The sequence below is a fragment of the Macaca fascicularis genome, chromosome 19 (assembly GCF_037993035.2).
Source record: "Macaca fascicularis isolate 582-1 chromosome 19, T2T-MFA8v1.1".
Taxonomy (NCBI): domain Eukaryota; kingdom Metazoa; phylum Chordata; class Mammalia; order Primates; family Cercopithecidae; genus Macaca; species Macaca fascicularis.
Window position 1 is genome coordinate 8,953,900 of NC_088393.1, and position 23,465 is coordinate 8,977,364.

Consider the following 23,465-nt stretch of genomic DNA (forward strand, 5'->3'; position numbering starts at 1 on the left):
CCAAGTCTTTACCCTGGAAGGGGGGGTTTGGAGTGGGAACAGCCCCTGCCCCTACCCCTGCCCCTGCCCCTGCGGAGCCCTTAGCCTGGCGGGGGGTCAGGCCAGGACCCAGGCCACAGTGAGACAGGCAGTGAAGAGACTCTTATCCCTGGTTTGGAATTGGGCAAGGGTACCTGTGTACCCCCAAGAGCTGGTCTGCACACCCTCACCCAGCAGACACATCACAGGTCCAAGTGCCTTTTTTTTTTTTTGAGATGGAGACTCGCTCTGTCACCCAGGCTGTGACGCCATCCTGGCTCACTGCAACCTCCACCTTCAGGTTCAATTAATTCTCCTGCCTCAGCCTCCCGCGTAGCTGGGATTACAGGCACACGCCACCACACCCAGATGATTTTGTATTTTTAGTAGAGACAAGGTTTCACCATATTGGTTACACTGGTCTCGAACTTCTGACCTCACGAGAGCCAGCTGCCTTTCTTATGTTTGGTCTAACGCAGCAGCCAGGCTACCCCTCCAGGGCCCCAGGGGATGAGGCCAGGAATAAGTGGAAAATCGACTCCTGCCTCACGAGCCTTTCTGACTCTGGGCCTCCAAACCCTCTGAGCAGATGGAGAAGACAGACCCCAAGTCTTACACACCCTGCCATGTGCCGGCTGTGCCCTCTGTGCCCCTCTGAGACTTGGTTTACCCACCGATAGCATGTCTGCCCCCGCACATGCAGTCAGTCCTGTCTCTTCACCTGGGCCGATGGGCTGTGTCTCCCTTGCACCAGATTCATTGGCCTGCCCCTGAGCCGGTGGCTGGGTGTGAGGGATCAGACCAGGAGGCAGGCGAAGCCCAATGCCACGCTGGAGAAACACTTCCTCACGGAAGGGCACAGGCCCAAGGAGGTGAGAGGCCCCCCCCCCCCCCCCACCGTGCCCTGCGACCGGCACTACTGCCCTGGGGGTGGGGCCTGCGGGTGGTGTGTGGCCCATTTGTTGAGGCAGGAGAAGCCAAGGTAGCTTCAGACACCCCCGCAATGCCCCCACTTTCCACTCTTCATCCCCGATTCCTTGGGAAATGAGCCCTGCCCCGCTAGCCTCCCTGGGAAATGAGGACCCACCCGCTCCAGCCTCCCTGGGAAATGAGGACCCACCCCCTCCAGCCTCCCTGAGAGATGGAGCCCCATCCATACCAGTCTTACTAGGAAATGGGCCCCACCCCTCCCAGCATCCCTGGGAGATAGAGCCCCGCCCCTCCAGCCTCCCTGGGAAATGGGCCCCACCCCTCCAACCTCCCTTGAAGATGGGGTCCCGCTCCTTCCAGCCTCCCTGGAAGATGGAGGCCCCGCCCCTCCCAGCCTCCCTGGAAGATGGAGGCCTGCCCCTCCAGCCTCCCTGGGAAATGAGGACCCGCCCCATCCATACCAGTCTTACTGGGAAATGGGCCCCACCCCTGCAACCTCCCTGGAAGATGGGGTCCCGCTCCTTCCAGCCTCCCTGGAAGATGGAGGCCCCGCCCCTCCAGCCTCCCTGGGAAATGAGGACCCACGCCCTCCCAGCCTCCCTGGGAGATGGGGCCCCGCCCCTCCCAGCCTCCCTGGGCCTCAGTGGGCATAGTTGCACAATGGACAGATTGTAGGACAGTGAAAGTAGTTGCATGCTCTCCTATTCTGGGGGAGGAATGGAAGATCTGAGCTGGTAGGAGATGGAGTAACAGAAGCAGTCCTGTGACCCTCCCTCCATTCCCATCTCTGGTGTGGCTGCCAGCTGGACAGGCTCTGCACTGTGGAGACGTGGATGCATCCTGAGTGGGGTGGGGAATGGTGAAAACCACATGCCCTGGGGGCAACAGGGCGGTTTCCACAGAGCTAGAAGCCACGTGACTCCCCCTCTACTTGTCAATTTCCCTCTTCAGGTAGGGCTTGAGGCTGGGGCAAGGTCTCAACTGCCTGCCTAGGTTGGAGGTGGGAAGTGACCATTCTGGAGGGACGCAGGGAAGCCTAGCTGGGGGTAGAGCAGAATGCACACCAGCCTCTCTCTTAATTCCATCCCCATCAGCCACCTGCCTGCCCTATGAACAGCATTTGCTTCCGTGAAGGCCCAAGTATTCTGCAGGCCCCCACGCTGGGACCCCCAACACTACGACCTCCAACACTGCCTCTCCATATAGACATGGTCACCTTGTAGGCAAGACGTGGGGCTGCAGTGGAGGAGACGGCAGAGCGAAGTCCTGTCTGGGGACATGAGGGAAGCCCCCACTTTCCACTCTTCATCCCCGATTCCTTGGGAAATGAGCCCCGCCCTACTAGCCTCCCTGGGAAATGACTCATCTGTGACCCTTGTCCCCATCACCCCCCCAGCCCCAGCTGTCCCTCCTGGCCGCCCGGTGTGGCCTCACACTGCGGCAGACCCAGCGATGGTTCCGGAGACGCCGGAAGCAGGATCGACCGCAGCTGACCAAGAAGTTCTGTGAGGCCAGGTAAGCCCAGGATGGGGCTGGATGGGACTTCTGGGGTGCAAGGCAGCAGGGGGGTGTCTCCTGTTTTCACAGCTCCCTCCCCATCCACAGCTGGAGATTTCTTTTCTACCTGTCCTCCTTCGTGGGTGGTCTCTCAGTCCTGTACCACGTGAGTGTACCTAAGTGTGGCTGACTGCTCGCCTGCCCCGTCCTCCTGTTCCAGAAATGCCTATGCCCCAGGCCCAGATCTGGTGGGAGGGAGTGTGTGGAGGGGTGCAGCCAGAAAGGAAAAAGTGCAGCTGAGGAGAGAGGGAGCTGGGCCAGGTGGTGGTGAATTCACGCAACAGGTACTTAGGATCTGCCATGCACCAGAAGTTTAGGGTTCTGCAGTGAATGAGCTCCCCAGTGGAGATTGAGGCAGGAAAAAGCAGGGCTGGGTGAAGGCAGCATCTATGAGACCATGGAAAGAGCCCCCAAAGAGGCCACAGCCCCAGGGTGGGAAGCTGGATTCTCACCTCCGCACAGCCTGACACCCGTTTCCCTGCAGGAATCGTGGCTGTGGGCCCCAGTAATGTGCTGGGAAAATTACCCAAACCAGGTGAGTGGCAGAGGGGGGAGGGGGAGAGATAGGAGAGCGAGCCGGGAGAGAAGACGGGGGGGGGGAGGGGGGGAGGGGGAATGAATGAGAATATTGCGCACACGCAAATGCTTGGAGGCCAGGGTGATGATGACAGTTGCTGCAGCCATGGACATGGGACCCGAGCCCTGACACCACCATCATTCCCCACCGAGTCCTACTCTGTGTCTTTCATTCCTCTGGGGAATAGAGAGGGACTAGGAAACTGCAAGCAGCTGCTTCCACCAAACCACTGCCCTTGATTACCTCCAGGGATGGGGAGCTCACTCATTGGGATTCAAGTATCCTGGTTTTGAGCAAAGGGAGTGGGCCCTGAGCCATACCCCTGCCCGACTGGAGCCTTCGCTCCCCACAGCTAACCTTGTCCTGCCCTGCTGTAGACCCTGAAGCCATCCCTGTACTGGTGGTACCTCTTGGAGCTGGCTTTCTACCTCTCACTGCTAATCAGGCTGCCCTTTGATGTCAAGCGCAAGGTGAGGCCACACAAGAGTCTGGAAGACCCCGTCTCTGGACAGGGAGCTGGGGAGCCAGGTGGTAGGGCAGCCTCACAGCCGTACCTTGAGAGCTCCCTGGTGCCTCTTGCAGGAGGTATAGAGGCCATGGGCCCAGAAGCCACACAAACCCCTTGAAAGTACGCACTTCTTGGCCCATAGGGTGGGGCACCTTCCAGCATCAAGCCTCATCCCCACTGGGACCCACTGTCTCCTGCAGGATTTCAAGGAGCAGGTGATACATCACTTCGTGGTGGTCATCCTGATGACCTTCTCCTACAGCGCCAACCTGCTGCGCATCGGCTCTCTGGTGCTGCTGTTACACGATTCCGCCGACTACCTGCTGGAGGTGGGCCTGGCCCCTGCCTGACCCTTCCCAGCTGCTGTACCCAGCCCTCCCAAGTGCCCCTAGAGATGAGGTCCCATTCCTCCCAACCTTCCTGGGAAATGGAGCCCACCCTCCTGGCCTCCTCGGGTAATAAGGCCCTGTCCCCTCTGTCTTCCAGGCTGATAAGACCCCACCCCCTCCATCTTCCTGGGTGATGAAGCCCCACCCCTCCTAGCTTCCTTGGGCAGAGGCGCCCCCCCCCCCACCTTCACAGCTTCCTTGGGAGATGAGGTCCTGCCCCCTCTGTCTTCCTGGGAGATAAAACCCCGCCCCTCTCAGCCTCCCTTCTTGGAGGATACAGCTATACACATGTGCGTGCATGCATGCATGTATTCACTTTTTTTTTTTTGAGATGGAGTCTTGCACTGTCTCCCAGAGTGGAGTGCAACGGTGCAATCTCTGCTCACTACAACCTCTGCCTCCCAGGTTCAAGCGATCCTCCTGCCTCAGCTTCCCAAGTAGCTGGGATTACAGGTGCCCGCCACCACGCCCAGCTAATTTTTGTATTTTTAGTAGAGATGGGATTTCACCATGTTGGCCAGGCTGGTCTCGAACTCTTGACCTCAGGTGATCTGCCGCCTCGGCCTCCCAAAGTGCTGGGATTACAGGCGTGAGCCACCGTGCCCAGCCTATATTCACACTCGTTACCTTTCCTGGAAATGTAGGTAGTTCCTGGAATCAAGGCCCCACCCCAACTCACCTGTTCCCATCCCATAGCACCTTCTCCTTGAGGCCAGGCTCCTGGTCCTGAGCCCATTTCTCCTTGCTGCCCTTCTCAGGCCTGTAAGATGGTCAACTACACGCAGTATCAGCACGTGTGTGACGCTCTCTTCCTCATCTTCTCCTTGGTCTTCTTCTACACCCGACTGGTCCTCTTCCCTACCCAGTGAGTCAGCCCTCCCATGGGGGTCAGGGAGGTGGGAGGGCATGTCTCAGATTCCAGGACTGCCTCACCATTGGTACCCTGCCCTAAGGAGCCGGGGATCTCGGCTGGGAGAGTTCCAGGAGAAGGCAGGGAAGGGCATGCCAGGCACAGGGCACAGCATATGCAAAGGTGCAGAGGTGAGACAGAGAATTAGAATTACTCAGCGTGCCTGGACCATGGAGTGGGAGGATGGGTCAGGGTTGCCAGCGCACCAAAGTCTGCCCAGCAAATATTTATGGGGTCTCTTGAGTGTGCTGGGAACACAGCAGAGGCCACAGTTCAAAGATCCCTGTCCCTCGTGAGCAGACACTTCATGGGTGGAGTGGATGGTAAATGAGGCAGCCAGGTGAACTACACAGCATGCAAAGGAGAGATTTACTAACAATCAAGTTGGAGGGCCAGGCATGGTAGCTCACACCTGTAATCCCAGCACTTTGGGAGGCTGAGGCGGGCAGATCACTTGAGGTCAGGAGTTCAAGACCAGCCTGGCCAACATGATGAAACCCTTTCTCTACTAAAAATACAAAAATTAGCCAAACGTGATGGTGCATGCCTGTAATCCCAGCTACTCAGGAGGCTGAGGCAGGAGGATCACTTAAACCCAGGAGGCAGAGGCTACAGTGGATTGAGATTGTATCACTACACTCCAGCCTGGGAGACAGAGGGAAACTTCATCTTAAAAAAATAAAATAAATTGGCCAGGTGTGATGGCTCACACTTGTAATCCCAGCACTTTGGGAGTCCGAGGTAGCTGGATCACCTGAGGTCAGGAGTTCGAGACCACCCTGGCCAACATAGAGAAACCCCATCTCTACTAAAAACACAAGTTAATACTGGGCGTAGTGGCAGGCACCTGTAATCCCAGCTACTCAGGAGGCTGAGGCAGGAGAATCACTTGAACCCAGGAGGCGGAGGTTGCAGTGAGCCGAGATCACACCACTGCACTCAAGCCTGGGTGACAGAGCAAGACTCCATCACTACATAAATTAAAAATATATATATATCGGGAAGGGAGCAGGAAGTATGGGAGGGGTGGGTAGATGGAATTAGAGTGGCAGGGAATGCCTGGCTGGCAGCGTTTGTATAAAGAGGTGGGAGGGAGGTAAGGGACAGAACCACGTTCATCAGAGGGGAAGACCATTCCAGTCAGAACAGCATGTGCAAATGCCCTGAGGCAAGACCATGCCTGGCAGGTTAGAGGAACAGCAGCAAGGAGGCCTGTGTGGCTGGAGCAGAGTGGATGAGGGGGAGGGCAGGGAGGGAATGGGGTAGGCCGTGCAGGTCCTTGAGGGCTGTGGGGAAGACTTTGGCTTTGACCCCGAGGGAGATGGGAGTCACGGAGGTTATAAGCAGAGGAGGGATTCGATCTGACCTAGGTGTTCTGGATGCCCTCTAGCAGCTGCAGGGGAAACATGGGATGTGTGGGCAGGAGCGAGAGGACCCAGGGTAGGCGAGATAAGTGAGCAGACTCAAGGGGATGCCTCTGGGATCAGGAGATAGGAACAGTCACAGAAGGAACTGCTTGAGGCAGCAGGAGCTCAGCCCTGCTGGGTTTGAGGGGTCTGTGGCCTCACAGGAGACATGGAGAAGGCAGTGAGCATGCCAGTCCGGGCTTCTGGGGAAAGGTAATGTAGGAGTTGCCAGTGCATGGCTGGTATTTTCAGCCAGCAGCCTGGATAGCATCACCTAGGGACCAGGTGTGGACAGAGAAGCTCAGTCCTCGGGTTCCCTGATGTTTGCAGGTCGAGAGGAAGAACAGGGCCCATGGAGCTTATGAGTCAGATCACATCCCTCCTCTGGCTACAACCCTCCATGGCTCCCACCTGTCTTGGGTTCAAGGCCTGAGGAGATTAGGCAGAAGTGACTGAGATGGGGAGATGGTGGGGTGGGGGGAGCCAGAGAGGGAAGGGGCCCAGGGAGGAGGGAAGGCCGCTGGCAACCTGTTGTACTGGTTGGTGGCGATGCAGGGCTGAACACTGTGGAGTGAGGAAGGCAAGGTCGCTGGTAACCCTACAGCTGATTACGGGGTAGGAGAAACAGCAGCTACAGCCAGTACTCTTTTTTTTTTTTTGCGATGGAGTCTGGCTCTGTCACCCAGACTGGAATGTAATGGTGTGATCTCGGCTCACCACAACCTCTGCCTCCCGGGTTCAAGCGATTCTCCTGCCTCAGCCTCCTGAGTAGCTGGAATTACAGGCAGGCACCACCACACTTGGCTAATTTTTGTTTGTTTGTTTTTGTTTTAGAGATAGGGGTTTCACCATGTTGGCCAGGCTGGGCTCGAACTCCTGACCTCGTGGTCCACCCACCTCCACCTCCAAAGTGCTGGGATTATAGGCATTAGCCACCGTACCCAGCCCAGCCAGTACCTTGAAGGAGTTCCAAAGAAAAATAAATAAGCCTACAGGGAAAAGAAAAAAGTTGGTACCCAGAGGGGCAGAGTAGAGTCAAGAGTGAGTTTTTTGGTTTTTCCTTTCTTGTGTGAAATAACAGCGGGGTTGGCACTGATGATAAAGGAACCAGCAGGAAGGCCAGGTGCGGTGGCTCATACCTCTAATCCCAGCACTTTGGGAGGCTGAGGCGGACAGATCACTTGAGGTCAGGAGTTCGAGACCAGCCTGGCCAACATGGCAAAAACAACCTATTAAAAATACAAAAATTACCCGGGCATGGTGGCAGGCGCCTATAATCCCAGCTACTTGAGCGGCTGAGGCAGGAGAATCGCTGGAACCCGGGAAGCGGAGGTTGCAGAGAGCTGAGATCGCGCCACTGCACTCCAGCCTTGGGGGACAGAGTGAGATTCCGCCTCAAAACAACAAAAGAACCAGAGCTGAGTTTGAGAAGAGAGAGGGTGTGGTGGGAGTTGGGCTCCAGCACAGTGTCCCAGGCAACAAGCAAGGAGGAGTTTGAGGGGAGGAGCGGTGCTGGGGAACATTCTTTCCTACTGGCTTGGGTTGCACAGTGAAAATGAAGCCCCACCCCTCCCAGCCTCCCTGGGAGACAAAGCCCCGCCCCTGTCTGGCTCCCTGGGAGATGAGGCCCCACCCTCTCTGCCTTCCTGGAGGTGAGGCCCCTCCCTTTTTATACTCCTTGGGAGATGAGACCCCACCGCTTGCCTTCCGGAGACATGAAGCCCCTCCCCCCTGAGGTGAGTAGGCAGTCACCTGCTGATGAGGGGGAGGTGATGGGGGTCTGAGGAGTAGAGAGGTGTCGTCAGAGTCCCACCCAGGAAAGCAGCTGGGATCATAAGTACCCGCCTGGGTGGCGTTCATGAACGGCCAGTCAGGGAGCTCATGTGTGTTCTGCTCATTTAGTACAAGCGAGAGGGGGCCTCGCGTACCCAGCTCGAGTGTAGGTATGGGCCGGGCGCGGTGGCTCACGCCTGTAATCCCAGCACTTTGGGAGGCCGAGGCGGGCGGATCACGAGGTCAGGAGATCGAGACCATCCTGGCTAACACAGTGAAACCCCATCTCTACTAAAAATACAAAACAATTAGACCGGCGTGGTGGCGGGTTCCTGTAGTCCCAGCTACTCGGGAGGTTGGGGCAGGAGAATGGCGTGAACCCAGGAAGTGGAGCTTGCAGTGAGTCCAGATCGGGCCACTGCACTCCAGCCTGGGCAACAGAGCAAGACTCCGTCTCAAAAAAAAAAAAAAAAAAAAAAAAGTGTAGGTATGATGGGGTGGGGGGCACTAGGGAGCCATAGAAGGTTATGGAGCAGGGAAGGCCATGCCAGTTAGAAATTCCTAGGACTAGGGGCTACAGCAGCTGGTCAAGCCCCGGCCTCCTCCTCTCCCTCCCGCTGTAGGATCCTTTACACCACATACTACGAGTCCCTCGGCAACAGGGGCCCTTTCTTCGGCTACTACTTCTGCAACGGGCTCCTGATGCTGCTGCAGCTGCTGCACGTGTTTTGGTCTTGCCTCATTCTGCGCATGCTCTGTAGCTTCATAAAGAAGGGTCAGGTATGGCTGGACCTCCCTGGGGGCCCCAGCCCCAAGCTCCTCCTACCTCCTTGCTCCCAGCTCCATCCCTCTCTCTGTTCCCCAGATGGAGAAGGACATTCGTAGTGATGTGGAAGAATCAGACTCCAGTGAGGAGGAGGAGGAGGCGGGAGCCCAGGAACCTCTGCAGCTAAAGAACGGGGCAGCTCGAGGGCCGAGGCCAGCCCCCACTGATGGCCTTCGGAGCCGGGTGGCCGGGCGTCTAACTAGGCACACAACAGCCACATAGCCAGGCAGGGCTGGCCGTAAAGGGCTGCCCCCAACGCCTTGGATATTTCTGGGGTGACTGGACTGGCGGGCCCTGGGCCACCTTTCCGGAGACAGGGAGGGCCCCACCCGGGGTGGGCCGGGAGGGTTGATGATCTGTCTCCAGCCCCTTCCTTCTGCCCACCCGCCCTTCTTCCCTCTGGGCAAATGGACAGAGCCGAGAGCCAGCAGCTGGATGTTGTGGCTGGCCAGAGACACCTCCAGGCTGTAGCCTGGGGACTAGGGGGAGCCCCAGCCTGAAAAGGGTCCGATTAAAATATAAACAGAGCCAAATTTTCTGCCTGAGAACTTGGGTCCCTATCAAAGCTCCTTCATCCCCAGAGACTCCCGAGGGAGCCAGGCCTCTGTACTTACATACCCCACTGACGGGATACTCACTGCCACCCAAGGATGCAGGGCCCCAGGGGCCCCAGATAGGAACAGAGCCCAGAGACCACCCCCTCCCCATGCTGTTCCCAGATGAGCCCCTGACTCACCAGCCAGAGACTCAAACAAGCCCCTCCCTCCACACTTAGGGTACCCTTGGTCAGTCCCTCAAATACTTACAGACTAGCTCTGAAAGGTCACGTCCTTTGCCCAAGCTCACATGGAGGTCGTGGACCAGGCCTGTCTCCGAAGTCCTTAAGTCCAGTAGATTTCCCATCTTCGTGGTCCCTGGAGCCTCCCTTGGGATAGCGGAGGGAGTGGGATAAAATCGCACAGGCTTCCCAAGGGTTAGCCTGGGGGAGGTCACTGTCTCTTCAAGAGCTCCAAAAATAAAGAAACGGAGGCCAGGCCTGGTAGCTCACACCTGGAATGCCATCACTTTGGGAGGCTGAGGCAGGCAGATCACTTGAGGTCAGGAGTTCAAGACCAGCCTGGGCAACATGGTAAAACCCCATCTCTACTAAAAATACAAAAACTAGCTGGGCAGGGTGATGCACACCTGTAATCACAATTACCTGGGAGGCTGAGGCAGGAGAATCGCTTGAACCCAGGAGGTAGAGGTTGCAGTGAGCCAAGATCGCGCCACTGCACTCCAGCCTGGTCAACAGGGCGACACTCCATCTCAAAACAAAAGCTGGGTGCAGTGGCTCACGCCTGTAATCCCAGCACTTTGGGAGGCCGAGGCGGGTGGATCACGAGGTCACGAGATCGAGACCATCCTAACACAGTAAAACCTCATCTCTAATAAAATACAAAAAATTAGCCCGGTGAGGTGACGGGTACCTGTAGTCCCAGCTACTCAGGAGGCCAAGGCAGGAGAATGGCATGAACCCAGGAGGTGGAGCTTGCAGTGAGCCGAGATCGCGCCACTGCACTCCAGCCTGGGCGACAGAGCGAAACCCCGTCTCAAAACAAGCAAACAAAAACAAAAAAAGAAAGTGGACAACCAAGTATTGGGGAGAATGTGGGGGGTCAATAGTCTCACATACATTATCGGGGGAGTATAAATCGTTACCAACACTGGAAAACCATTCAGCCCTGTGTACAATAGATCTTTTATAAAGCTCAAAAACAACCCAAATGAAATAATGTATAGGCATGAATACCTAGCTAATAGAGCTATAATAAAATATAAACACAAAGTTCAAATTAGTAAATTACCTTTGATCTGGAAAGGTAAGGGGATGGGATTCAGAGAGGTATCAATTACTATCACTGTTTTTTTTTTTTTTTTTGAGACGGAGTCTCGCTCTGTCGCCCAGGCTGGACTGCAGTGGCGCAATCTCGGTTCACTGCAAGCTCCACCTCCCGGGTTCACGCCATTCTCCCGCCTCAGCCTCCGAGTAGCTGGGACTACAGGCGCCTGCCACCGCGCCCGGCTAGTTTTTTGTATTTTTTTTTTTTTTTAGTAGAGACGGGGTTTCACCATGTTAGCCAGGATGGTCTCCATCTCCTGACCTCGTGATCCACCCGCCTCGGCCTCCCAAAGTGCTGGGATTACAGGCTTGAGCCACCGCGCCCGGCCCACTGTTCTAGTTTTTGAAGTGAAGTTAAGTTTTTTTTGTTTGTTTTTTGAGACGGAGTCTCTCCTCTGTCACCCAGGCTGGAATGCATTGGTGCCATCTCGGCTCGCTGCAACCTCCGCCTCCCGGGTTCAAGTGATTCTCCTGCCTCAGCCTCCCGAGTAGCTGGGACTACAGGTGTGTGCCACCACGCCCGGCTAGAGAGGTGGTTCTGTCATGTTGGTCAGGCTGGTCTCGAACTCCTGACCTCAGGTGATCCACCTGCCTCGGCCTCCCAAAGTGCTGGGATTACAGGCGTGAGAGAGGTGAAGTTTTTGAAGTGAAATGACACACTCATTATTAAATACAATTTTTAAAGGGATATGACAAGCTACAAAATGAAAGAAAATATTTGCATACGATATATATCTGAAGAGGTTCTAGAATCCAGGATATATATATGTATGTGTATGTGTGTGTGTGTGTGTATGTATATATATGTCTTACAACTCAACAACAAAAATCCTAATTTGAAAAATGGATGGCCGGGCATGGTAGCTCATGCCTGTAATCCTAGCACTTTGGAGGCCAAGGCAGGCAGGTCACCTGAGGTCAGGAGTCAGAGACCAGCCTGGCCAACATGGCGAAACCCCATCTCTACTAAAAATACAAAAAGTAGCCAGCGTGGTGGTGGGCGCCTGTAATCCCAGCTACTCGGGAGGCTGAGGTGGGAGAATCACTTGAACCTGGGAGACGGAGGTTGCAGTAAGTCAAGATCATGCCACTGCACTCCAGCCTGGGCAGCAGAGCCAGACTCCGTCTCAAAAAAAGAAAAAAATGGGCAAAGAGACCAGGTGTGGTGGCTCACCCCTGTAATCCCAGCACTTTGGGGGCTTCGGCAAGAGAATCAATTGAGTCCAGAAATTCAAGACCAGCCTGGGAAATATAGCAAGACTCCTGTCTCCACAAGAAAAGAAAAAAACAGACAAAGGACTTGAATAGAAATTTCTTGGCTGAGTGTGGTGGCTCACACTTATAATCCAGCACTTTGGGAGGCCGAGGTGGGTGGATCACGACATCAGGAGTTCCAGGCCAACATGGTGAAACCCCATCTCTACTAAAAATACAAAAACTAGCCCAGCATAGTGGCATGTGCCTGTAGCCCCAGCTACTCGGGAGGTGGGTCAGGCAGAAGGATCGCTTGAACCCAGGAGGCAGAGGTTGCAGTGAGCCAAGATCGCGCCACTGCACTGCAGCCTGGGCAACAAGAGCAAGACTCTGTCTAAAAAAGAAAAAGACAAAAAAAAAATCCCAAAAAGAAATGGCCAACAAGCACATGAAAAGATATTCAACATCATTAGTTAGGAAAATGCAAATCAAAACCACTTTACATCCACAAGAGTGGGTATAATAAAAGAAGTGTTGACCAGCTGCAGTGGCTCGTGCCTATAATCCCAGAACTTTGGGAGGCCGAGGTGGGTAGATCACCTGAGGTAGTGAGTTCGAGACCAGCCTGACCAACATGGAGACACCCCATCTCTCCTAAAAATACAAAATTGGTCGGGCATGGTGGTGCGTGCCTGTAATCCCGGGTACTCAGGAGACTGAGGCAGGAGAATCGCTTGAACCTGGGAGGCAGAGGTTGCAGTGAGCCAAGATCATACCACTGCACTCCAGCCTGGGTAACAAAAGTGAAACTCTGTCTCAAAAACCAGCAATTCCACTCCTAGGAATAGACCCAAAAGAAATGGAAGCAGGTACTCAAATATCTACACATGAATGTTCATAGCAGCACTAGTCACAATAAAGGTAGAAACAACTTGTTACGATGGTTCGCTGCTATAATCCCAACACTTTGGGAGGTCCAAGCGGGAGGACTGCTTGAGCCCAGGAGTTCGAGACCAGCCTGGACAACATAGTGAGACATAGTCTCTGCAAAAAATAGAAAAATCAGCAGGGTGTGGTGGCATGCACGTATACTCCCAGCTACTTCAGGAAGATGAGTGGGAGGACTGCCTGAGCCCAGGAGTACAAGATTACTGTGGGCTATGATCATGCCACTGTACTCCAGCCTGAGCAACAGAGTGAGACCCTGTCTGGAAAAAAAAAAAAAAAAAAAAAAAAAAGCCATAGAAACATCCCATATGTCCAATAACAAATTGTATAAACAAATTGTCCATCCATACAGTGGAATACTACTCAGCCACGAAAAGGAATACAGCACTGACAAATAGTGCTACATGTAAATGAACCCTGAAAGCATTATGTAACAGTATAAGAAGCCAGACAGAAAGTTCACACATTTTATGATTCCACCTATATGAAATATCCAGAAGAGGTAAACCTATAAAAATAAAATGTATATTTATATTGCTGGGGGCTGCAGGGTGAAGGCACAGGAAGAAACTGTTTAATGGGTACAGAGTTTTATTTTGCAGTGGTGAAAATGTTTTGGAACTAAAGTCGTGGTTGTACAACTTTGCAAATGCACTAAATGCCACTGAACTGTTCAGTTTAAAATGATTCATGTGCTATGTAAATTTCATCTTAATAAATGCATGAAGAAAGGGATTTGTATAAATCAACTATACTGTCTCATGAAGCAAGGATTATAATTATGCCATTTATCTGGTGTTTCCCTATCCAATCATTCCCATTCCCCCCAAAAAACAAACAACAAAAACCTCATGGGTTGAAAGAAAGCCCATAACGAAGATTAGAAAAGACACTGTTATAGATGAATAGCAAAGGCCGGGCGCGGTGGCTCACGCCTGTAATCCCAGCACTTTGGGAGGCCGAGGTGTGTGGATCATGAGGTCAGGAGATCGAGACCATCCTGGCCAACATGATAAAACCCCATCTCTACTAAAACTACAAAAATTAGCTGGGTGTGGTGGCGCATCCCTGTAATCCCAGCTACTCAGGAGGCTGAGGCATGAGAGTCACTCCAACCCAGGAGACGAAGGTGGCAGAGAGCCGAGATCGCGCCACTGCACTACAGCCTGGCGACAGAGCAAGACTCTGTCTCAAAAACATAAAAAATAGATGAATAGCAATAATATTACATGTCAATGCTTGTGGAGTGTAGCTTAAGCAAACCTTTGACGGAAATTTGTAGCCTTATAGGCTTATATTAGAAAAGAGAGAAAAAAAAAAAAAGCAGCCAGGCACGGTGGCTCACGCCTGTAATCCCAGCACTTTGGGAAGCCAAGGGGGGTGGATCATGAGGTCAGGAGTTTGAGACCAGCCTGGCCATCATGGTAAAATGCCATCTCTACTAAAGATACCAAAAAAAAAAAATTAGCCAGCAGTGGTGGCGGGCGCCTGTAATCCCAGCTACTCAGGAGGCTGAGGCAGGAGAATCGCTCGAACCCGGGAGGCGGAGGTTGCAGTAAGGCGAGATCATGCCATTGCACTCCAGCCTGAGCAATAGGGCAAGACTCTATCTCAAGAAAGAAAAGAAAAGAAAAGAGAAAAAAGAAAAGAAAAGGAAGGAGAAAAAGCTCAAAAATAATTAGTTAAGCATTTAAGAAAGTTTTAAAGAGCAGTAAAATAAGCTCAGCAGAAGAAAAAACACAGGATAAGTGTGAAAATTAGAAAGGATCATCAAACCTAAAAGTTATTTGAATGACTAATAGACAAATATCTGGCAAGATTAATAAAGAAAAGTAGGCCGGGCGCAGTGGCTCAAGCCTGTAATCCCAGCACTTTGGGAGGCCGAGACGGGTGGATCACGAGGTCAGGAGATCGAGACCATCCTGGCTAACACGGTGAAACCCCGTCTCTACTAAAAAATACAAAAAACTAGCCGGGCGAGGTGGCGGGCACCTGTAGTCCCAGCTACTCGGGAGGCTGAGGCAGGAGAATGGCGGGAACCCAGGAGGTGGAGCTTGCAGTGAGCCGAGATCTGGTCACTGGGCTCCGGCCTGGGCGACAGAGCAAGACTCCGTCTCAAAAAAAAAAAAAAAAAAAAAGAAAAGTAAAAGAAGTCAGAGTAAAAAAAAAAAAAGATAGGCCAGGTGTGGTAGCTCATACCTGTAATCCCAGTACTTTTGGAGACCAAGACAGAGGATCACTTGAGCCCGGGAGTTCAAGATCAGCCTGGCAACAAGGCAAGACCCCCATCTCTACACAAAATTTGAAAATTAGGCATGGTGGTATGTGCCTGTAGTCCCAGCTACTCAGGAGGTCAAGGCAGGAGGATCACTTGAACCAGGAGTTCAAGGCTGCAGTGAGCCGTGATCTTGCCATTGGACTCCAACCTGAGCAATAGTGGAAGGCCCCAACACTAAAAAACAAAAATAAAGCATCATACATGTCAAATGTTACATTTAATGTTGTATTTGTTGAGCACATAACCCTTAAGGTAAGAAAAAAGATAATAGCTGCTATGGCCACCCTTATTCAAAATGATTCTGGGAGTTCTAGATAACACAATAAAACAAACAAAAAGATATAAATATTAGAACGAGAATAAAACTGTCCATTATTTGTCTATGACATATCTATATAAAAAGCCCAGGACATAGAAGGCTCCACCACCCATCCCTCCAACAAGGACACCAATTTAACAACTACACACAAAAAAGCACTTTCCCAAGAACCAAAAATCCCAGCCGGGCGCAGTGGCTCACGCCTGTAGTTCCAGCTACTCAGGAGGCTGAGGCAGAAGAATTACTTGGAACCTGGGAGGCAGAGGTTGCAGTGAGCTGAGATTGCGCCACTGCACTCCAGCCTGGGCGACAGAGCGAGACTCTGTCTCCAAAAAAATAAAATAAACCAAAAATCAGTTGAGCACTCCCAGTACCCAGTTTTAACTTTATATCGCTGAAAGACGCACTGAAGAGATAGAAAAAACAGTCCTGAATCTCTAACGCCACCTCTCCTCCACCCCCGAGAGCATGGTATGGAGAGTGCTTCTGTGTGTTGGGGAGAGGGAGGGTGCAGCAATTGTGAGGCATGGAAGTCAGCGCTGCCCTGTTAGAACAGAAAGAAAAACCCGACCAAACTCAGTTGATGCCCACCCATAGAGGGTGTGGGCGGCAAGCCGCCCAGGTGCCAAGGCAAGAGACTGAGGGCACAAGTTGTTCCAGTATAACAAAAAATATATATAAAATAAAAATAGTTACACTGAAAATATAGATATGATTACATATAAATATTATTAATCATAAGTTTGTAGCATTACTCTTTTTTTTTTTTTTTTTTTTTGAGACGGAGTCTCATTCAGTTGCCCAGGCTGGAGTGCAGTGGCTGGATCTCAGCTCCCTGCAAGCTCTGCCTCCTGGGTTCACGCCATTCTCCTGCCTCAGCCTCCCGAGTAGCTGGGACTACAGGTGCCCACCACCATGCCCGGCTAATTTTTTTTGTATTTTAGTAGAGACGGGGTTTCACCATGTTATCCAGGATAGTCTCAATCTCCTGACCTCATGATCTGCCCGTCTCGGCCTCCCAAAAAGTGCTGGGATTACAGGTGTGAGCCACTGTGCCCAGCCATTACTCTTTATTTCAATATTTTAATAGTCTTTGTTCTACAATTATAACCTAGGAAAAACCAGGCCATACAGAGATAGGAGCTGAAGGGACACGGTGAGAAGTGACCAGGAGACAAGAGTGTGAGCCCTCTGTTACTCCCAGACACCGCCACTAGAGGGCTCCATGGTCTAGCGGTAATGCCAGTGCCTGGGAAGGCACCCGTTACTTAGCAGACCCTGGTCTAGCGTTACTTAGCAGACCTTGGTCTAGGGGTAGCGTCAGTGCCTGGGGAAGGCACTCGTTACGTAGCAGACCAGGAAAGGGAGTCTCCCTTTCCCTGGGGGAGTCAGAGAAGACTCTGCTCCACCACCTCTTGTGGTGGCTGACATCAGTCAAGCCGCACCGCAGCCATCCAGAGGCCTAAACGTCTCCACGTGATGCCGTGCTTCAGTGGTCACGCTCCTAGTCCACTTTCATGTTCCATCCTGTACACCTGGCTCTGCCTTCTAGATAAACTGCAGTAGCAGAATTAGTGAAAGTATTAAGCCGTTGATCTCTCCAAGAAATACATATAAGAAATAATGACATAAGCTGTCCCTTCTCTCTCTCTCCACCTCAGCTACCAAACAGGGAAGGGCCCCCTGTCCAGTGGACACGTGGCTCACATGACCTTACCTATCATTGGAGATGGCTCACACTCCTTACCCTGCCCCCTTGCCTTGTATCCAATAAATAACAGTGCAGCCTGGCATTCGGGGCCGCTACCGGTCTCTGCGTCTTGGTGGTAGTGGTCCCCCGGGCCCGGCTGTCTTTTCTTCTATCTCTTTGCCTTGTGTCTTTATTTCTACAATCTCTCGTCTCCACACACGAGGAGAAAAACCCACAGGCCCTGTAGGGCTGGTACCTACAGAGGGGGCATTTAAACCAGCCCTAACAAGAGGGAAATCATGGATCCCAGTGGAATTTGAGTTCCTGCAAACTTTGCCACCCACCATGGGCTAAAGGGCTCTGGGTCTCTAAGTAAACTTGGAAGGCAGTCTAGACTACCATCACTGCAACTCCTAGGCAAGTCCTAGTGAGGTAGAAGATAGGATTTGACTTCAGAGGTAGGGCTCAGACACCAGACCAGATTGAGGACTAGCTAAAACAGGTGAAGAAAAAGGGAGGGGGAAGCAGCTTTCAATAACACATGCCCACCAGTGTGCCATGTCAATTTCACATTACCATGCTGACATCCAGGAATTACTGCCTTTTTTTTTTTTTTTTTTGAGATGGTGTCTCACTCTGTCGCCCAGGCTGGAGTGCAGTGGCGTGATCTCGGCTCACTGCAAGCTCCGCCTCCCGGGTTCACGCCATTCTCCTGCCTCAGCCTCCCGAGTAGCTGGGACTACAGGCGCCTGCCACCATGCCCGGCTAGTTTTTTGTATTTTTTTAGTAGAGACGGGGTTTCACCGTGTTAGCCAGGATGGTCTTGATCTCCTGACCTCATGATCCGCCCATCTCGGCCTCCCAAAGTGCTGGGATTACAGGCTTGAGCCACCGCGCCCAGCCTGCCTCTTTCCATGGCAATGCCCCAATGATTAGTACCCCTGCCCTAAAAATTTCTACATAAACCGCCCCTTAATCTGCATACGATTAAAAGTAGGTATATACCAGGCACAGTGGCTCACACCTGCAATCCCAGCACTTTGGGAGGCTAAGGCAGGTGGATCGCTTGAGCCCAGGGGTTCGAGATCAGCCTGGCCAACATGGCAAAACCCCATCTCTACTAAAAATACAAAAATTAGCCGGGCCTGCTGGTGCCTGCCTGTAATCCCAGCTACTTGGGAGGCTGAGGCAGGAGAATCACTGGAACCCAGGAGGCGGAGGTTGCAGTGAGCTGAGATCACGCCATTGCACTCCATTCTGGGCAACATGAGCGAAACTCCGTCTCAAAAAAAAAAGAAAATGAAGATGAAAATAATACCTTTATGGAAAAATAGAAAATGCAAACATTGCACCAAGAGGCACCAAAAAACTTTACTAAACCCATAAATATTAATGAAATTGAAATAACCTGGGGGAGGGAGCACACAATGTGGCTCATGCCTGTGATCCCAACACTTTGGGAGGCTGAGGTAGACAGATCACTTGAACCCGGGAGTTTGAGACCCATCTGGACAACATGGCAAAACCTGATCTCTATAAAAAAAATTTTTTTAATTAGCTAGATATAGTGGTGCATGCCTGTAGTACCCACTACTTCACAGGCTGAGGCTGGAGGATCGCTTGAACCCAGGAGGTCAAGGCTACAGCAAGCCATGATAGCCTGGGTGACAGAGGGAGACCCTGTTGAAAGAAAGAAAAAATGAGAGGAAGAGAGGAAGGGAGGGGAAGAGGAAGGGAAGAAATAAACTACGTTCCCCTAAAGGACAAAACCCAGAGGATTTTCCAATCAAGTTGTTTTTGTTTGTGTTTTTTTGAGATGGAGTCTCACTCTGTCGCCCAGGCTGGAGTGTAGTGGCGCCATCTCGGCTCACTGCAAACTCCGCCTCCCGGGTTCACGCCATTCTTCTGCCTCAGCCTCCCGAGTAGCTGGAACTACAGGCGTCCACCACCACACCTGGTTAATTTTTTTGTATTTTTAGTAGAGATGGGGTTTCACCATGTTAGCCAGAATGGTCTCCATCTCCTGACCTCGTGATCCGCCCGCCTGGGCCTCCAAAGTGCTGGGATTACAGGCCTGAGCCACCGCACCTGGCCCCAATCAAGTTTTACCAACATTTCAAGTAACAGTTATTTCTCATCCAATTCAGGCTGATACCAAGAAGAGAGAAAGGAAAAAAAAAAAAAAAAGAGAGAGAGAGAAAAGGGGAGAATATCCAATTTCTTTTATTTTTAATTTTTTTTGTTTTTAGAGACAGGGTTTCGCTGTGTTGCCCAGGCTGGAGTGCAGTGGCGCAATCACAGAACGATGCAGCCTCCAACATCCGGGCTCAAGCAATCCTCCCGCCTCAGTCTTCTCAGTAGCTAGGACGACAGGCGCACACAACCACACCCAGCTAATTTTTTTATTTTGGGTAGAGATGAGGCCTTGTTCTGTTGTCCAGGATGATCTGAATCTCCCAGCCTCAAACCATCCTCCCACCTCAGCCTCCCAAGCAGTAGGATTACTTGTGTGAGTCACCAAAATGAGTACAGGGCTTCCTTTTGGGGTCATGAAAATATTCTGGCAGTAGATAGATATGGTTGCACTGCACTGTGAATGTACTGAATTCCACTGAACCGTTCACTTCACAATGGTTAATTTTATGTTATGTGAATTTAACTTTGATAAAAACAGATGTGGCCGGGCACCACGGCTCATGCCTGTAATCCCAGCACTTTGAGAAGCTGAGACCAGTGGATCACCTGAGGTCAGGAGTTTGAGACCAGCCTGACCCATATGGTGAAACCCCATCTCTAATCTCTACAAAAAATACAAAAATTAGCCCGGCTTGGTGGCATGCACCTGTTGTCCCAGCTACTTGCGAGGCTGAGACAAAAGAATTGCTTGAACCTGGGAGGTGGAGGTTGCAGTGAGCCAAGATCACACCACTGCGCTCCAGCACTCCAGGCTGGGTGACAGAGCATGACTCCGTCTCAAAAAAAAAAAAAAAAAAAAGAGAAAGCCAGACACCGTGGCCACGGTGTCTGGCCTCCTATCATCTCAGCCCTTTGGGAGGCCGAGGCGGGTAGATGACTTGAGGCCAAGAGTTTGAGACCAGCCTGGGCAACATAACGAGATACCATCTCAACAAACAAGAAAGGTTTCTTGTCCGGGTGAGGTGGCTCATGCCTGTAATCCCATCATTTTGAGAGGCTGAGGCAGGGAGATCGCAAGGTCAGGAGTTCAAGACCAGCCTAGCCAACATAGTGAAACCCCATCTCTACTCTAAAGATACAAAAAATTAGCTGGGCTTGGTGGCACGTGCCTGTAATCCCAGCTACTTGGGAGGCTAAGGCAGGAGAATCACTCAAACCCAGGAGGCAGAGGTTGCAGTGAGCCGAGATCATAGCAGCACTGCACTCCAGCCTGGGTAACAGAGCAAGACTCTGTCTCGAAAACAAAAAACAAGAAACAAAAACAGTTCTAGAGATGAGTGGTGGTGATGAGTCCACAACAATGTAAAAGTACTGAATACTTCTGAAGTCCACTTTAAAATTGTTAAAGTGGTTAATTTTATGTTATTTTTAGGTACAATACTTACATAGTTTTTGTTTTACTTATGTATTTATATGTATATTTAACAGGAAAAAAAATGCTGAAGCTCACTCAATCAGAAACAGAGAAAGGGTCGAAGCCAAAGTAAAATGCATGTGAAGACCCAGGCGAACTGTCAGATAAGCACGTTGTCAATGAGCCTGGAGTTAAGTCAGAGGCTGATTGGGTGTCGGGCATGGGGAGCGAGCGCCACCTAGTGGCAACTTGCCGTCTGTCGCTGTGTTCTTTCTGGAACTTGGAAAAACAAGCATTAGTAGGAACTCCCCCTGCTATTATTCCCTTTTTTTTTTTTTTTTTTCGAGACAGAGTCCCATTCTGTCTCCCAAGCTGGAGTGCAATGGCCGATCTCAGCTCACTGCAACACCCGCTTCCCGGGTTCAAGCCCTCCTCCTGTCTCAGCCTCCCAAGAAACTGGGATTACAGGCACACGCCACCATGCCTGGCTAATTTTTGTATTTTTAGTAGAGACAGGGTTTCACCATGTTGGTCAGGCTGGTCTCGAGCTCCTGTGATCAAGTGATCCTATGGCCTCGGCTTCCCAAAGTGCTGGGATTACAGACGTCAGCCACCGCGCCCAGCCTGTTATTTCCTCTTAGTACTGACATCATCCCCCTGTTTACCAATCTTTGTCACAGACCAGGTGACATCTCTGAGAAATAGAAATCAGCGGGAGAGACCTTCTAGAGCCACCGCCCTCCATCAACCTGCAGACCTGCATCGGGACCCAGACGCAGTGGCTCTTCCTCTTGCCCTGTGAGAATCAATTTGCCCTGGATACAGCAAAACCAGTCCCCCTTCTCCACCAACTCCTCCACGCCTTCCTTGGCCTAGGCAAGCACCTACCCCAACAATGCTCCCCCTACCCCTGGAGCATTTCTATCAGCACACAAATAAGTTGATGCATTTTCCCTCCTTTGTTTTTATCATTAAGGTGAAATTCACACGGCATAACTTTTTTTTTTTTTTTTTTTTTGAGACAGAGTCTCGCTCTATGGCCCAGGCTGGAGTGCAGTGGCACGATCTCGGCTCACTGCAACCTCCGCCTCCCGGGTTCAAGCAATTCTCCTGCCTCAGCCTCCCGAGTAGCTGGGATTACAGGTGCACACCATGTCGCCCACCTACTTTTTGTATTTTTAGTAGAGATAGGATTTCACCATGTTGGCCAGGCTGTTCTTGAACTCCTAACCTCAAGTGATCCGCCCGCCTCTGCCCCCCAAAGTGCTGGGAATACAGGCGTGAGCCACCACACCCGGCCCACTTCATTTTTTTTTTTTTTTTTTTTGAGAGGGAGTCTGGCTCTGTCGCCCAGGCTGGAGTGCAGTGGCCGGATCTCAGCTCACTGCAAGCTCCGCCTCCCGGGTTTACGCCATTCTCCTGCCTCAGCCTCCCGAGTAGCTGGGACTACAGGCCACCTCGCCCGGCTAGTTTTTTTTTTTTTTTTGAGACAGAGTCTCGCTCTATGGCCCAGGCTGGAGTGCAGTGGCACGATCTCGGCTCACTGCAACCTCCGCCTCCCGGGTTCAAGCAATTCTCCTGCCTCAGCCTCCCGAGTAGCTGGGATTACAGGTGCACACCATGTCGCCCACCTACTTTTTGTATTTTTAGTAGAGATAGGATTTCACCATGTTGGCCAGGCTGTTCTTGAACTCCTAACCTCAAGTGATCCGCCCGCCTCTGCCCCCCAAAGTGCTGGGAATACAGGCGTGAGCCACCACAACCGGCCCACTTCATTTTTTTTTTTTTTTTTTTTGAGAGGGAGTCTGGCTCTGTCGCCCAGGCTGGAGTGCAGTGGCCGGATCTCAGCTCACTGCAAGCTCCGCCTCCCGGGTTTACGCCATTCTCCTGCCTCAGCCTCCCGAGTAGCTGGGACTACAGGCGCCCGCCACCTCGCCCGGCTAGTTTTTTTTTTTGTATTTTTTAGTAGAGATGGGGTTTCACCGTGTTAGCCAGGATGGTCTTGATCTCCTGACCTCGTGATCCGCCCGTCTCGGCCTCCCAAAGTGCTGGGATTACAGGCTTGAGCCACCGCGCCCGGCCCATTTTTTTTTTTTATGGCTGAATAATATTCCATTGTATGGACAGAGCACATTTTGTTGATGTCTTCACGCACTGATGGACATGCGATTTGTTTCCACCTTTTGGTGGCTGTCAATCATGGTGTGACACACTTTAGGGCACGCCCCCCAAAATGCGCCAGTCTGGCCTACAAACCAGTTAAGTCAAAGGCATTTGCAAAACAACACATGCAAAACGATCACTCTGATCTGCAGGCTCTTTTTTTGTTTTTTTGTTTTCTGAGACAAAGTATCCCTCTGCCACCCAGGCTGGAGTGCAATGGCATGTTATCTAGAAGGCGGAGCCAGGTGTACAGGATGGGACATGAAAGCGGACTAGGAGCGTGACCACTGAAGCACAGCATCGCAGGGAGATGGTTAGGCCTCCGGATGGCTGCGAGAGCGGGGGCGCTTGACTGATGTCAGGCCTTCCATAACCTCTGCCTCCCGGGTTCAAGCCATTCTTCTGCCTCAGCCTCCTGAGTAGCTGGGATTGCAGGCATGAGCTACCATGCCCAGCTGATTTTGTATTTTTAATAGAGACAGGGTTACTTCATATTGGTCAGGCTGCTCTCGAACTCCCAGCCACAGGTGATCTGCCCACCTTGGCC

The 23,465-nt window shown here is 51.9% G+C and overlaps 1 protein-coding gene across 30 annotated transcripts in view; it reads left to right on the forward strand.

Moving 5' to 3' along the window:
- CERS4 (ceramide synthase 4) overlaps nt 1-9,427 on the forward strand; it is a 50,898-nt gene extending 41,471 nt beyond the window's left edge. For 8 of the 30 annotated variants that reach the window (XM_074025661.1, XM_045378657.3, XM_065536053.2 and 5 more), the window contains 9 exons: nt 773-890; nt 2,345-2,463; nt 2,536-2,611; nt 2,990-3,040; nt 3,460-3,552; nt 3,791-3,919; nt 4,738-4,844; nt 8,692-8,848; nt 8,934-9,427. In XM_074025661.1, the coding sequence (XP_073881762.1) occupies nt 773-890; nt 2,345-2,463; nt 2,536-2,611; nt 2,990-3,040; nt 3,460-3,552; nt 3,791-3,919; nt 4,738-4,844; nt 8,692-8,848; nt 8,934-9,116 (1,033 nt within the window). In that variant the 3' untranslated portion in view covers nt 9,117-9,427. Of the gene's footprint in view, nt 1-772; nt 891-2,344; nt 2,464-2,535; nt 2,612-2,989; nt 3,041-3,434; nt 3,553-3,664; nt 3,920-4,737; nt 4,845-8,691; nt 8,849-8,933 lie in introns of all 30 variants that reach the window. The other 22 variants (XM_045378658.3, XM_074025666.1, XM_005587826.5 and 19 more) reach the window with 11 other exon arrangements.
- The last annotated feature ends 14,038 nt before the right edge of the window (nt 9,428-23,465 follow it).